Source organism: Sorex fumeus, unplaced genomic scaffold (assembly GCF_029834395.1).
Source record: "Sorex fumeus unplaced genomic scaffold, SorFum_2.1 ptg000008l, whole genome shotgun sequence".
Classification (NCBI taxonomy): Eukaryota; Metazoa; Chordata; class Mammalia; order Eulipotyphla; family Soricidae; genus Sorex; species Sorex fumeus.
This window is the reverse complement of record NW_026606065.1, coordinates 11,461,087-11,476,718: the sequence shown is the minus strand read 5'-3', so window position 1 is coordinate 11,476,718 and position 15,632 is coordinate 11,461,087. Positions and strand designations below refer to the sequence as shown.

Here is a 15,632-nt window from a genome sequence, read left to right as displayed (position 1 = left end):
TAGTTATTATTGCTATTAATTTAATGTCTACAAAATTGGAGATAGGTCCCATATTATTAAGTTGTATACACATAGGATTCATATTCATAAAATGTATCATAAAGATTCCTATAAATTCTTATAGGAATTAAAGGATTAATTTCTTAATTTTATAATCTCTTACATTATTGTGCTTCATAAAAAATGACAGTGAGAGAATAACAAATATTTAAATAAATTATGTAGAACAGGAGAAAACTTAGAAGTTTGGAATGACTAAGAGCCGATCTGAATTTGGAAATGAAGGGTCCTTTTATAACCTCTTAATGAAGAAAAATGTTTAAAACCTTGAAAAAGGTCATACAGAATAAGTTTGTTTTTGTGAGGAAGGGGTGTTGTTTGGGCCACACCTGGCAGTTCTTGGGGGACATTTCATTTCCAGCTCTATTCTCAGGGGTATTTGCAGGAGGTACTCCGGAGACTGTGTGATACCAGAGATCAAATAAGAGTCGGTTGCATTCAACGCAAGCATCTTTTTTTTTTTAAGTGACACACCATGAGGTACAGTTTTAGACTTACAAATTTTTGTGCTTGGGTTTCCGTTGTACAATGATCGAGTGCCCATCCCTCCACCAGTGCCCATTCTCCCCCTCCACTAATCCCAGTATCCCTCCCACTCCCTCATCCCCCACATCCCACTCTGCCTCTGTGGCAGGGCATTCCCTTTTGTTCTCTCTCTCCTTTTGGGTGCTGTGGCCTGTAGCTGTTAGAAAAGATGAAGTTATGAAATTTACATACAAGTGGTACTACATGGAAAGTATCATGTTAAGTGAAATGAGTCAGAAAGAGCAGGATAGACACAGAAAGATTGCATTCATCTGGGGAACATAAAGCAACAAAAAGGGAGATTAACACCCAGGAATGGCTGAGAGTACCAGGAATTTTGCTCCATGAATGGAAGGCCAGCCACACGTTCTAGGTGAAAAGAAGCTCAGATAGAGAAGAGAGCACCAAATGAAGGGTGTTGTGAGGACCCTCCCAGGGTGGGAGAAGCATGCTAAAAGTAGTCTATAGACCAAACATGATTGCCACTCAAAGCCTCTCTTGCAAAACACAGTACCCAAAGGAAGAGAGAGAGAACAAGGGGGAATACCCTGCCACAGAGACAGGATGGGACGGGGGGGATGGGGGGTGGGGGGGATGCTGGGACCCGTGGTGATGGATGACGGGCACTGGTGGAGGGATGGGCACTTGATCATTGTATAACTGAAACCCAAGCACAAAATTTGTAAGCCTATAACTGTACCTCATGGTGTTTCACTAATAAAAAAAGAAAAAAAAAAGAGGCATCGAGTAGCAATCATGTTTGGTCTAGAGTCTACTTTCAGCAAGCATCTTTTTTCTTTTTAATCGAGTCACTGTGAGATAGACCCTCATAAAGCTGTTCATGGTTAGGTTTCAGTCATATAGTGTTCTAATACCCAGCCGTCCACCAGTGTACATTTCCCAGCACCAGTGTCCCCAATTTCCCTCCCATTACCCCCCCCACACACACACACCACCTCTCGCCTGCCTCTATGGCAGGCACCCACCCCCCTCTTTTGGCCATTATGGTTTACAATATAAGTACTGAAAGGTTGTTGTGCATATCCCTTTACCTACTTTTTGACACTCAGTTCTTGTCCAGCGTCACCAACTCTTTATTGTCCCTTCTGTATATTACCCACCTTCCACCTCACACCCACTCGTGGTAGATTATAACCACTTACTAGTATTCCTAGGCCCTGTTTTCCCTGGCCTTTGATATTAGCCTTCTAATATATATATATATACATATATATATATCTTATGTAGGAGTACTGCCATTTATCTACCATATATTTTTTATAGGCTGGAGTGATAGCACAGCGGTAGGATGTTTGCCTTGACCGTAGCCAGCCTGGCCAAGCCAGGTTCGATTCCTCCACCCCTCTCAGAGAGCCTGGCAAGCTACCAAGAGTATTCAATAAGCCAAACACAGTAACAAGAAGTCTCACAATGGAGACGTTACTGGGCCCGCTCGAGCAAATTGATGAACAACAGGAGAACAGTGTTTGTTTGTTTGTTTGTATATTTTTTATATCTCACAAATGAATGCAGTCATTCTTCTTCTGTCCTTCTCCTTCTGAGTAATTTCACTCAGCAAGACACTCTCCATGTCCATCCATTTCTAGGCAAATTTCATGAATTCTTTTTTCCTAACCAAAGGCATCTTTTATCCCTTATACTATCTCTCTACCTCAGACAGCAAGTTTTTATAAAGTTTAGTTTGTATGGGACCAGTGGGATTTAAAGGACTGAAGTGTATGCTTTACATTTGGGAGCTCTGGATCTGATCCCTAGCACTGCATGATACCCTGAGCATCACCAGAGTGCCATCACTAAAAAACTTTAGTTTATAGAGTGCAACTTGTATGTACAACAGTGTTGGCTAGCCAAGACAACCACTGAGAACAGAGAGAAAGCATACTGTTAGGTATGATTTCTAATTCCACGGTACAGTCATTTGCCTTCATTAATAATAGAGCTGATTGTTACTCATTAACAGCAAATAGTAGTATTACATACGGCTGACCTGGGTTCGATTCCTCTGTCCCTCTCAGAGAGCCCAGCAAGCTACCAAGAGTATCCTACCCGCCCGACAGAGCCTGGAAAGCTCCCCGTGGCATATGCCAAAAACAGTAACAAGTCTCACAATGGAGAAGTTACTGGTGCCCGCTCGAGCAAATTGATGAACAATGGGAGGACAATGCTACAGTGCTGCAGTAGTATTACATAACTTTATTTGAAAATAATATTAGTTTTATCAAGACCCGAGTTCGATTCCTCTGCCCCTCTCGGAGAGCCTGGCAAGCTACCAAGAGTATTCGATATGCCAGAAACAGTAACAACAAAGTCTCCAATGGAGACGTTACTGGGCCCACTCGAGCAAATCGACGATCAATGGGAGGGCCTTTACCTTTACCTTTACCTTTATCAAGTCATTGTCACAGATATACTTATAATTGCAGAACTTCAAGATAAGATGAAAGTTAAAGGTTATCTAGAACTCAAAAGTATCTTAACAAAGTTGTCATCCAGTGGACACTAACACCTGAAGATGAGAATCTAGCAACCCCCAAGCAAGTCTAGAACATCCCTTAGCTGCTTTGAAACTTTAAAGAAAAGAAAAACAACCATTCTTTACCTATGGGAAATACTGACAGTGCTTATAAGACACCCACTCTAACCTGAGGGCAAGACTTCTTTGAAGTTTAATAAAAAGCTAATAATTTATAGCTGGCAAATCAAATCCACTGACTTGAAAGTAGTGGAGCTCCACATCCCATGTCAATAAAGTTGAGACTTAAAGATAAAGCCCAGAGGCTGAATTTAGCAGCTCCAAAAGCCAACCTAAGGCTAAAACAAAGCATTTTGATTCCACAAATGTTAGACCAGAGCAAATTGAAAAGAAGCAGGTATATGAAAGAGTCAGAATTTTGGCAGATCAAGACGATAAAAAGAAAGAAGCAAAACAGCCAATAAATGAATGTGAACGGAGAAAGGGCATATTAATCTTACTAACCCCCAAATCTGTGTAGATGAGCCAAAATTTTAAAGGTAAGGCATACTGGAAGCATGAGATCAAATTTGGGAAAACAGAAATATGTTTTACAATACCCCAATCTCTTGTTGTATCGCATAGACAAAAATGGAAAATTTTCTAGATCTTCAAAACTTAGTGTCTATCTTGTCTTGATAACTTTTCTTGCTCTTGTACTTAATTTGGGTAGGTCCAGAATTAGAGATCATGGAGGATTGTTCTGGGGTTGATTTTAAACACTCCCTCCATTGCCATTTCACTGTTACTTCCATATAAATGGAAAATATATAATTTATTCGTCTCACCAAAGGGCGAGGAAAACTCTTATGCTCACACCAGCAAGGCTTTAACTGGCCCCAATTTTTTCATTGGTTTTTGTTTGGGGGCCCCACAGGTTACTCCTGACTTGGTTCTTAGAGAAACATACTGTGCTGGAATTCAACTGAGGTCTCTTGCATGCAGAGCATGGACTCAGTCCACTGAGCTCTCTCTGGCCTCTGGCCTAAATTTAAAAGACACCTTTATCCAAAATCAGAACTGATGCCTTTTATGTTCCATCATTGGGCAAGAAATTTTACTCTAATTCTGACATTTTTTTAAATGTCAGAAAAGGAGAGAGAGACACAAGCACCATTATTAAATTATTATTTTTATATATAATCATTGATCCTCTTACTGTACCCTAAGAAATAATGATTAGTGCCAGTGTGATAGTATAGGGGTTAACACACTTGTCTTGCATCCCACTGGCCCTGGTTTGAATCCCTGGCAAAACATAGTCCCCCAAGGACTGCCAGGGGTCACTCCTGAACACAGAGCCTAGAATATCTCCCTGAGCACTTTTGCGTGTCACCCAAAATCCAAAAGAGAGTGAATAATAATGAAAATGCCAGGTCAGAGAGCTAGCAGAGTGAGTAGGGCAATTGCCTTGCACACAGCCTACCTGGGTCCGATTCACAGCATCCCATATGGTGCCCCCAGCCCGCCAGGAGTGATTCCTTTGTGCACACACAGGAATTAGCCCTGAAATTGGGTTTTTTCCCCAAACCACTTCCAAAAAAAGGAAATGCCTAATTGATTTACTAAAGAACGAAAGTTGTAGCAGTTGACTGGCCTACTCAACAACTGGCCTACTCAACAACTTGCCATTAGTCAGTGGTATAATAGAGACAAATAATATTTGTTTTAATAAGCAATGTTTATGAACAGGCTATATACTGTCTTTTCTAGGGTTTATTTTTTTATTTGAAGCACTGTGACTTGCAGCACTGTTAATGATGGGGTTACATGCATGAAACAATGCAGGGCAGCTGTAATGTGCAGACCCTCCCTCCAAGAAAGCGTCTGCTTCCCTCCTCCATTATTTCAGGATCCCTCCAAACCCACCCCCACACCCCATCGTTGGTAAACTCAGTTCTGTAATCCAGCTCTCAGATTCTAGTCTGACCATTTGTTATTCCCAAACCTTGCTCAGATTCATTTCAGAGAGTTTTTAAATATGTACATTGTTGAATCACTTGATCACTTGACAACCCGTAACTCATTGATTTGCTGAAGTGGGTACCAATAATGTCTCCATTCATCCCTATCACGTGCTAGTGTAGCACAATGGCTCCAGGAATACGAAGAGCTCTCTCTGCTCTGCTCTGCTCGCTCCAGGAACATGAAGAGCCTCAAACTGATCGTTCAGGGTTGTAATGAAGAAGTCTGACCATCTCGTAGGTGGGCAGCCACGTGATCTTTTGGTGTCCCATGGAATCCAGTCAGTAACGGCTCTAGTCCAGCGCTCGTCTCCAAATTGCATTACATGTCCAGCCCATATGATTTTCGATGCCTTGGCAAATGAGGCAGTGTCCCTGATAGTTGACGGAGGTCGAAACTCCAGATTCTTTCTCTCATTTGAGTGAAGCATGATACTCCAAGCATAGCTCTTTCGATTCCTCTTTGGGAGACCCAAATAGCATTCTCATCCTGTTTTCATAGGACCCAGGTCTCTGAGGCATATGTTAATGCAGGAAGAACAGTGGAGTCAAGAGATGTGCCCAGAGCCGGCAGTTCTTCATCCTCTGAGCTATTTCTTTAACACTCTTGAAGGGGTTCCAAGCTGCTCTCTTCCTCCTGTGCAACTCAGGTGCCAGATCATTGTCATGTTGACTTCTCGACTTCGGTACACATAATTGTTTCATTCAGAGATGCTCGTTCCGTTGAGAGCGAATGGAACGTCAGGAACAAGTCCATTTCTCATAAACATTGTCTTCATGAGATTCAGCTGCAGTCTGATCTTTCCACACTCACGGTCGAAGTTGGCCAGCATTTGTGCCGCTTGGCTAGTGTTTGGTGTTATTAGAACGAAGTCATAGCACAGCGGGTAGGGCGTTCGCCTTACAAGCGGCCAACACGGCCGACCCGAGTTCGATTCCTCCGCCCCTCTCGGAGAGCCCGGCAAGCTACCGAGAGTATTCGATATGCCAGACACAGTAACAACAAAGTCTCCAATGGAGACGTTACTGGGCCCGCTCGAGCAAATCGACGATCAACGGGAGGGCCTTTACCTTTACCTTTTACCATTAGTGAAGCAGAGATGGTGTAGTTGCCGACCGTCTATCTTCACTCCCATTCCTTCCCATTCCATGACATTCTCGAGGGTGGCACTGAAGAGTTTTCTTGAAATGTTATCACCCTGCCGAATCCCTCTCTTGACATCGATGATTACTTCTTGCAGAATGGTGAGATCCTGGTAGTGAATCCATAATATAGCTCATGGAGGGTATTGAGTTTGAACACCCTGTTTGGCTAGGGCTTCAATGAACGCTTCAGTCTCAACAGAATCAAATCAGTTTTGTTGTGGAACCATCCACCGGGAGACTCCCATGTCCAACATTTAGATTCGGCTTTCTGGAACTGTGAGTTACCATGGATGGTCTTGGTCAACATGATGAACTCAGACAGTCTCTCACCCTGTTCGTTCCATTCTAGGCCATGGGTCCCAATGTGGAATTTTTCGGCTAATCTTCTCGGTCCTATGTTGGCATTAAAATCACCGACAATGATCTTGTAGAAGGTGTGGTCTTCTTTATAGAACGTGAAAGAAGACCACACCTTCTACAAGATCATTGTTTATAGAACATTATTTAATAGTGCTTTTAAAACGCATTTTTACTGAGAGAGATAGTACAGCAAATAGGGCACTTGCCTTATACACAGCCATCTCAGGATATATTCTGGCACCCCGTATGATCCTTTGAGTCTGTCAGAGTTATCCCTTAGTGTAAAGACAGAAATAAACCCTGAGCAGTGCCGGGGTGGCCCCAAATCCAAAAATTAAATTAAATTTAAAACATTTTTATTGAGGTGAAATTGTTATATAACATGATAGTTTCAGGTATACCCTATTCTATATTTGTATATATTTTTTAAAAACCCTCCTTAATCCATTTTATTGACCTCTATCCATATACACAGACACAAAACTAAGTTATTTTTTTATGTGATGAGTTTGAAAGAAAACATGTTAAGTACTACTATCTGTGCATTTTGTTCCAGGGCATTCTTGGCTCAGGCTTTGCATTAAAAGTACAAGAACAACACCGCCAGAAACACTTTGAGAAAAGAAGGAACCCAGCTGCCAACCTCATTCAGGTAAATGTCAACGTAACTGTAGATGGCAACATCTTTCTCTGTAAGAGTTCTGGGTCATTTTCCAGTGTCTGTGCCTCATTTTTTAGCAGAACTGCTATTTGGTGTGTGTGTGGGGGGGGGGGGATTTTGTTTTCTTTTGCTTTACTAATGAAGTCAGAATTTAATGTACAATTTTGGATTAAGACAAGTGTTTCCTGCTTCCTTGTAAAAAAAAAAAACAAATAAAAAACAACAAACACTCTTTTTTTCAGCAAATGGCTCATGAATTGTTTAGATTAATCAATGGTGCCCACAAAACCATGCAGAGGTTTGCAATAGTATTGCTCGTGGAATGACCTAATATGTCCTAAGAATTACTTAGTGAAAAAAGTAACATCATTAAGTGGTAGCACAGAGCATGGCATTGTAGACTATTTTAGAATTATGTTTGCCACTGTTCTTTTTTCTTTGCGGGGGCAGGTGGGATGTCACACCCAGTGAGACTCAGGGATCCCTCCTGGCTCTGCACTCAGGAAATTATTCCTGGAGGTGCTTGAGAATCATCTGGAATGCCAGAGATCTAATCCAGGTCAGCCGTGTGCAAGGCAAATGCCCTCCTCACTGTACTATCACTCCAGCTCCATGTCTGCCACTGTTCTAAATACCGACATTTTTTTTCAGAATTTCAAGATTCAGAACCTATCGAATCACTTTCAATACTTCTAGAGCAATAACTTGAAATAATTATTTTATTCTAAATATTGGAGAGATTGTGAGGTCTATCTGCATTGAACGTACAAAATAAGCATATCTTTTGAAGCTTATCCATCCTACATATGTTGTCTCACATTTTGTTTGATTTTTGGTGACTCTTATTTAAACACTAAAAGAAATTCTGGGCCAAAAAGAAAGCTCAATAGATTAAGTGCATGCTTTGCATGCAGTAGCCCTGGGTTCCATCCTCAGCACCACATCGTCCCAAATACTGCCAGCAGTGACCCCCCCCCCCCCCGGCACAGAGCTGAGAGTAGATCCTGAGCACCACAGAGTGTGACCACAAAACAAAAAATTAAAAATAAACTTCAGAACAAGGAACTTTTTCCTTTGCTGTCTTATCTTTTTATGAGAGAAACATCCTTTAAATAACGGTTATTGGAGAATCACATATTTATCAAAATATGGGACCAGAGAGAGGGCACAGCAGAAAGGGTGCTTGTCTTGCACGTGGCTGATCCTGGCACTGCAGATGATTCCCCCAAGGACCACGCAGAGTGACTCCTGAGAAGAGAGCTAGAAGTAGGCCCTGAATATCGCTAAGTGTGACCCAACTCTTCCCCCAAAAGTCACAAATATGGGGCCAAAGAAATAGTAAGTGGGTAGGGCATTTGCTTTGCATGCGACCAACCTGGATTTGATCCTCAGCATCCCATATGGTCCTGTGAGCAGCACCAAGAGTAATTCCTGAGTGCACAGCCAGGAGTAGCCTCTGAGCATCACCAGGTGTGGACCACCACCCCCCAAAAAAGCAAAAAAAGTTAATAATAATAATAATAATAATAATAATAATAATAATGGGTTGAGGAGTTTGCCTTGCATGCAGCTGATTCAGATTCAGTCCCGGGCACCACATGGTCCTGGGACCATCACTGTGTGCAGCCCCTGTGTGAGGACCTGAAGGCCCCAGAGCACTACCAGAATGGCCCAATTCTTCCCATGCACCGCAGAGTCCAAGCAGCACAAAATCCTTAGGTCTCCACATTGAACCAGTAGCCCAGTTAGGCGAGAACTGCTCAAAGGGACCCCAGAGACTCCTGAGCACTGCTTGGGAGCCACAATCTCCCCCTTAAAAATAATGTGGAGTTAATATTTCATTATAAAAAAAGATGCTAATGCAGTTTCCACTTTCTTCTGTTCCTGCCAGTCAGTGAAAAAAAAATTTATGCCAAAGGGTTTGGGTGGCAATCTAGGTGGCAATCTGCAATGCTAGGAGATTCATCTTCAGGCTGTGGTCATACCTTGTTATAATATAGACTTCGGGTTTAAGAATCAACTAGGAGGTAGAGATAATCATGACTATTCAACCCTCCTAGACTTTGCCTTATATTCAGTAATTCCAGTGGAAGTGGACCATAGGGAAAAAGCATTGGGGAGGAGGGTTCAGTTTTAATATGAAGATATTCTGTTTGTATCTAATAGCTAAATATAAATATTTTTTGTTTGGGGGTCATACCCAGCAATGCTCTGGAGTTACTCCTGGCTCTGCACTCAGGAGCTACTCCTGGGGGTACTAGGGGTACGTTATGGGAGGCTGGAGATGAAACCCAGGTTGGCTGCATGCAAGGCAAGCATCCTACCACTGTCCTATAGCTCTAGCCCCTGAATATAAGTATTTTTAAAGATTATACTGAGCAAGGGCTGGAGTGATAGCACAGTGGGTAGGAAGTTTGCCTTGCACGTGTTCGACCCAGGTTCGATTCCCAGCATCCCCTATGGTCCCCTGAGCACCGCCAGGGGTAATTCCTGAGTGCAGAGCCAGGAGTAACCCCTGTGCACTGCCAAGTGTGACCCAAAAAGCAAAAAATAAATAAATAATAAATAAATAATTTAAAAAATAAAGATTATATTGAGCAAAGGCTGGAGACATAGTACAGCATGAGGGTGTGGTCAAAACAAACAAACAAACAAAAGATGACATCGGGCTGAAGAGAAAGCGAGTACAGTGGTAGGATGCTCAACTTGCATACTATCAATCTCAGTTTAATCCTCAGTACCACATATGGTCCCCTGAGCACCACCAGGAGTGATCCCTGAGCACAGAGCCAGGAGTTATATTTGGGTCAGAGGGTATGGCCCAAATCTTTCATCCCTAACCCCAAAAAAAACAAGATTTGATGCCAAAGGATAATCACAAGATAATCACCATACTGAAAAGAAGTGTCCTACAACCAATTAGTATACACACAGATTGCCATGAAATCTAGAATTAATGGTCTTCCAGTCTTTGGCATTTCCTCCCCACCCCACCCCTACTTTCCCTTTCCTTCATGACTGCTGCTGCTGCGGCTGCTATTTATGAGAGTTTGTGCACTTAATTGGAGCACCACAGCTCACATCGGCAGACAAGAAACACTGAGTCTCAGTTCTGGGAATCAAACTCCTGCCCGCAGTCACGTGAGACAAGCCTTCCACCCTGAGCCATATCCTCAGGCCCACTTTGGCTATTATTTGGTTCGGGGTGGGGACACACCAGCAATGCTCAGAGGTTACTCTTGTCGCTGACCTCAGGAATTACTCCTGGCAGACTTGGAGAACCATATGCGATGCCAGGGATCAAACCCAGGTCAGCTGCATGCAAAGCAAGTGTCCTACCCACTGTACTATTGCTCCAGCCCCCAGGTTTACTCTTGACTCTGCACTCAGGGATCACTCCTTAAAGACTCAGGGAAATCATATGGGGTGCTGGGATCAAACCTGGGGTCAGCCATCCCAGGCGAATGCGCTACCAGCTGTACTCGCTCTCTGGTTCAGTTATTTCTTGCTTCTTTCTTAACTGGGGCGTTTCCATACTGCTTATGAATTTTTCTCCTTGCATCGTTATCTTTCATTGTCCTTTTATTTATTACATTTTAATTCCTGACAGTGCTTTCCAACCTGTGAGTACAGAAGTTACTTCATGGTTTCCTTACATCCACCAAGCCCTGTCTAACTATGGAATCGTGAATACATCCCACACAGTTCTAGAATAATTGTTCACAGGAGAATAAAAATACTGACCATAAACAAAGTTTGAGTTTACTTAAAACACTTATTAAGTTATGTGTTAGCTATTTTACTGTTTATTTTCCCAGTCAATATAGATTTAAAATATAATCACTTTTGTGCATATATCCTTGATACGTCTGAATATTTAAAGGGACTGTTGAAAAATTGGTAGATTATCAGCATTTCATTACAAAATGAGTGAGTTCTTTGAGGAATAATTTGGGGGTGAGGGGCCACAGCTGGTATGCTTAGGGGTTACTCCTGTCTCTGCAGTCAGGAATTAGTCCTGACAGTGCTTGGGGGAACCATATGGGATGTCAACAATCAAACCCAGGCTGGGCAAGCACCTTACCCACTGTACTGACTCTACAGCCCCTGAGGAATTTGGGGGGTTTAGTTGGGGGGCATACACAGATTTACTCAGGACTTGCTCTGGGCTCTGCACTCAGTGATCACCATTAGCGGGTTCAGGGGGCCATATAGGGTACTGCGGCTTGATCAAACTCTGGATGGCTGTGTGCCGGCAAATGTCTCACCCACTAGACTATTTCTCTGACTCCCATTGGAGTAATTTCTAATGAACGTATCATTGTAATAGTGCAGAGTGTCTGGTCCAATATAGTTTCCACTAGTTACGTGTGTCATTTAAATTTGTAATTGAAAATGTATATTCAAGTCCATCACTCTAAGGCATAAGTTGAGTTTTATGGCCATATGAAACAATATAGGCAGTATAGAAGAAGAAAAGAAGAGATTTTCCCAATCGGCATATCATACTGTCAGTGCCTAAAGCAAGGAAAAACAGTTTCCAGTTAAACTTGAAAATGCATTACTATCTGCAGGATATTAAGGAACAGGTCTCATTTATATGTCCCTGGCCAAAGCAAGGTGAGATCTTTCCCTGGTGGCCCTGTGAGGTGGAAAAGAAACTGGTTAAACAGATTTGCTTGGAGAGCTGGTGTTTTATGGATCTGGGTTTTGTCTGCTATATATAGTGGTCAGTAATGAGGCTGTACAAATGTAGGTATCAATGGAGTGAAATCATCATGTTTCTTTTACTTAAAATATACATGTTGTTCTGGGCTGGAGCGATAGCACAGCGGGGAGGGTGTTTGCCTTGCACGCGGCCGACCCGGGTTCAATTCCCAGCATCCCATATGGTCCCCTGAGCACTGCTAGGGGTAATTCCTGAGCACGGAGCCAGGAGTAACCCCTGTGCATTGCCAGGTGTGACCCAAAAAGCAAAAAAAAAAAATGTTCTGGGAAGAAAAGAGTGCAATGAGAAGCATAAGTATTCAAAATGTCCTTTAAAATCTATCAGTGGGTGGGACATTTTCCCTGCATACGGCCAATGCAGGTTCAATCCTCAACATGCCATATGGACCTCTGAGCACTGCTAGGAATAATCTCTGAGTGCAGAACCAGGAGTAACACCTGAGCATCACCCAAGTGTCACCAAAAAAAAAAAAAAAAAAAAAAAAAAAAAGAAAGGTAAATAAATAAAATCTACCAGCATAAGGGCCAAAGTGATAGCACAGTAGGTTAAGTTCTTGCCATGCATGCAGCCAAGCCAGGTTTAATCCCCTATATCCTATATGGTCCCCAAGCCCACAAGGAGTAATTCCTGAGTTCATACCAGGAGTAACTCCTGAGCATTGTAGGGTGTGACCCAAAAACGAAAAATCAAATCCTATCTATTAGTATCATATTATTCATCAAAGTAGAATCTGCTACTTTGAAAAACCATTCATTTTTCCTCCATCCAAATGTAATTAATTTATGTATTAAAATAATAATAATATCATTATTAAATATGCTCGTTGTTCTTCCTTCCTGCAATCCTTATCCAGAATTTGGGGCCCGGAACCTTCATTGCATATTTTAACAATCTGCTTTTAAAGATATACTAAATTGAAAAGCAAGTTTCATTTGCTGATCCATCTATTTTCTTACCCAATAAACCTGCCGTGGTTTGCTGAACACACAAAGCATCAAGACCAAGAACAATATCATTCATTTTAAGCTCCAGCTTCTATCTTTCTACGCGGGTAGAAAGCTGCCCAAATTGCTTTGTCATTTGGTTGGTGAGACAACTAAATTAGCCATCATTTCAGGGTTTTATGGGAAAGTTGAAAACCTCAGCAGTATGTAGCAAATTTAACCACGTCAATATCTTTGCATGACTTGTTTAAATTAATTTTTCATTTCAAGTGGCACAGTCTGGGCAAAGAAAGCAGCTCTCGGTGAGATCTTGAATACCTGCCCACATGTCACAACTTTTATTAATACTGCCTAAGACTTGTGAAGAGCTCTTTAGTATTCATAGTGCTTCCAATACGTTGTCTGACTTGATCCCCAAGACTAGCTGAGGAGGAACTAGGCTCCATTTCCTGGTGTCTGAATCTGAATCTAACGGCTAACCAATAGTAGCTGTTACAGGGGTGTGTGTGTGTGTGTGTGTGTGTGTGTGTGTGTGTGTGTGTGTGTAACTGAAGTCTTGGGCTCTTGATTACAGCACAGATACTATGATAATAATGAACTCTGTGTCAGGGCATCTAAATATACTTCAAAAGTTCTGTGCTAGAGATTTACCTCTACAGAGATTGGAACTCTTCGAGGTGGAGCCAAAATGTGTTACCAAAACGTGAAGCAGAAATTAGAGAGTTGAGAGAAAATTTGTGAAACGAAAACCGAAAGCTAGACTTACTCATTTAAGGACATGAGTAGAAGTTGCTTCTCTAGGAAAGTAAGCTGGCCCAAAAGGGAAAAAATCATATGTTGAAATTTGGCTTCCACTAGTCAAGTAACTCAACTCTCTGCCCAGTTACCCTAAAGTGAGACCACCAGTCAATAAACTCGTTACTTATATTGAGTTTGTACACTTTGAGGTGCTTTTGGGTATAAACAAGATAAAACTGAAGGAAAAAACTAGAATCCTAAAAGAAGAAAACAGAAGTTTGTGAGAATAAAACTCTTCCCTCAGTTTCCCTGTATTTTTCTTTTCTGAGATATTCCTTTAAGTTACTTACTTGACTCTTGCAAGAGTCACTCAGTTCTCTTTTAGTCCTACTAAAATCTAGAAAGAAACATAAAATAGAAGAATAAACAAGCAAAAAAGAGAGAACTCGATGACCTTGCAGCAGGCCAAGAGCATAACTAAAAGGAGTACCTCCAAAAAGAAGTACAAGGAAACTAAGGGAACTTGGTTTGGTTTGGTTTGGTTTGGTTTGGTTTGGTTTGGTTTGGTTTGGTTTGGTTTGAGTAGAATCACTGTGAGATACAGAGTTGCAAAGTTGTTCATGATTAAATTTCAGTTATAAAATGTTCCAACACCCATCTCTTCACCAGTGTTCATTTTCCACCACCAATGTCCCCAGCTTCCCATTCTACCTCCCTCTCCCCCTGCCTGCCTGTGTGGCAGGCACTTCTCTGCCTCTCTGTCTCTCTGTCTCCGTCTCTCTGTCTCTGTCTCTGTCTCTCTGTCTCTCTCTGTGTCTCTCCGTCTCTCTGTCTCTGCCTCTAATAGAAACCAGTATGAAGTAAGGTAGAAAAGGGGACTGCTGGTTTTCATCCTAAATCTTTAGTTCTCTGACATCTTAAATTTTGTACCTTGGAAATTTCCATATTAGTTGTACCTTTTAATGAACAACTGAAATTTTAAAAATCACAGGAAGTGTCAAATATAAGCATGACTGTAATACTCCCGTCAATATCAACTAAATTCTTTCTAAGAACTTAAATGTACTGATGTTACACATATAATTATATATCATATTTTTTTACTTCCGAGAGGGGTGGAGGACAAGGGGAGGACAGTGACAGTGACAATGATTTTTTATTTGTTTTGCTGCCTAGAGCATGAGGGTCATTTGAAAAATTTAACTTTCATTTTCCTTATTGTTCATTCATCCTTTGGAATTTTTTGCCATGTAAATTAAATCCCTCTGGGCATAATTTTTCCTTGGTAACTACTATACATCTTGAGTTTTAAATATGAAAACATCAAAACACAAAAATGAACAAAGTATATTTTAAAAAATTATAAGGCAAGAAAAATAAATATAGGATCATCAGCTACTTCATCATATCATTATACCCTTGGGGTTTCAATTCATAGAGTAATTAATGGAGTGAACGAACAGGACAAAAACTACTTGAGAATAAGAATAATAGAGTTACCCTTTCTGTATCCTTTTGTACTGTTAACTAATCAGTCCTGAAACAGATACCACTTGCTTTTTGTCTTTTTTAGGATAAGAGTAATGAAAAAAACTAAGATTTTTTTTTTAAACTAAAGATTAAGAAGCTGGCCTCATTGTTAAGAAAAGCTTCAATTTTCAGAGATTGGCCTCTTTTGCCCTAAAATCTTTTTAAGATTGGTAGGTAAGGTCCTGGTCCCATATTGCTGTTGTTCTTCTTGTATTGTTATTTAGAATTCCCCTTGTCATCCCACCCCACTGGTCACGAACAATGCACAGACTAGTGCTACTAGTCCCATATGAACATTGATTTCAAACTGTTTGAAGACGTTCACATATGATATGTGGTCTATGAACATTGTTTAATTAAAGCATCCATCTATGAGTGCCAAATGTAGACTATAGATCGAACACAGTGGTCACTCAATGCCTCTATTGCAAACTATAATACC

At 41.3% G+C, this 15,632-nt stretch overlaps 1 protein-coding gene across 1 annotated transcript in view; it reads left to right on the top strand.

The window, feature by feature from the left end:
- KCNQ5 (potassium voltage-gated channel subfamily Q member 5) overlaps window positions 1–15,632 on the top strand; it is a 609,327-nt gene that overhangs the window by 509,111 nt on the left and 84,584 nt on the right. The window contains 1 exon segment of the mRNA XM_056109768.1: window positions 7,145–7,240. Within this exon segment, the coding sequence (XP_055965743.1) occupies window positions 7,145–7,240 (96 nt within the window).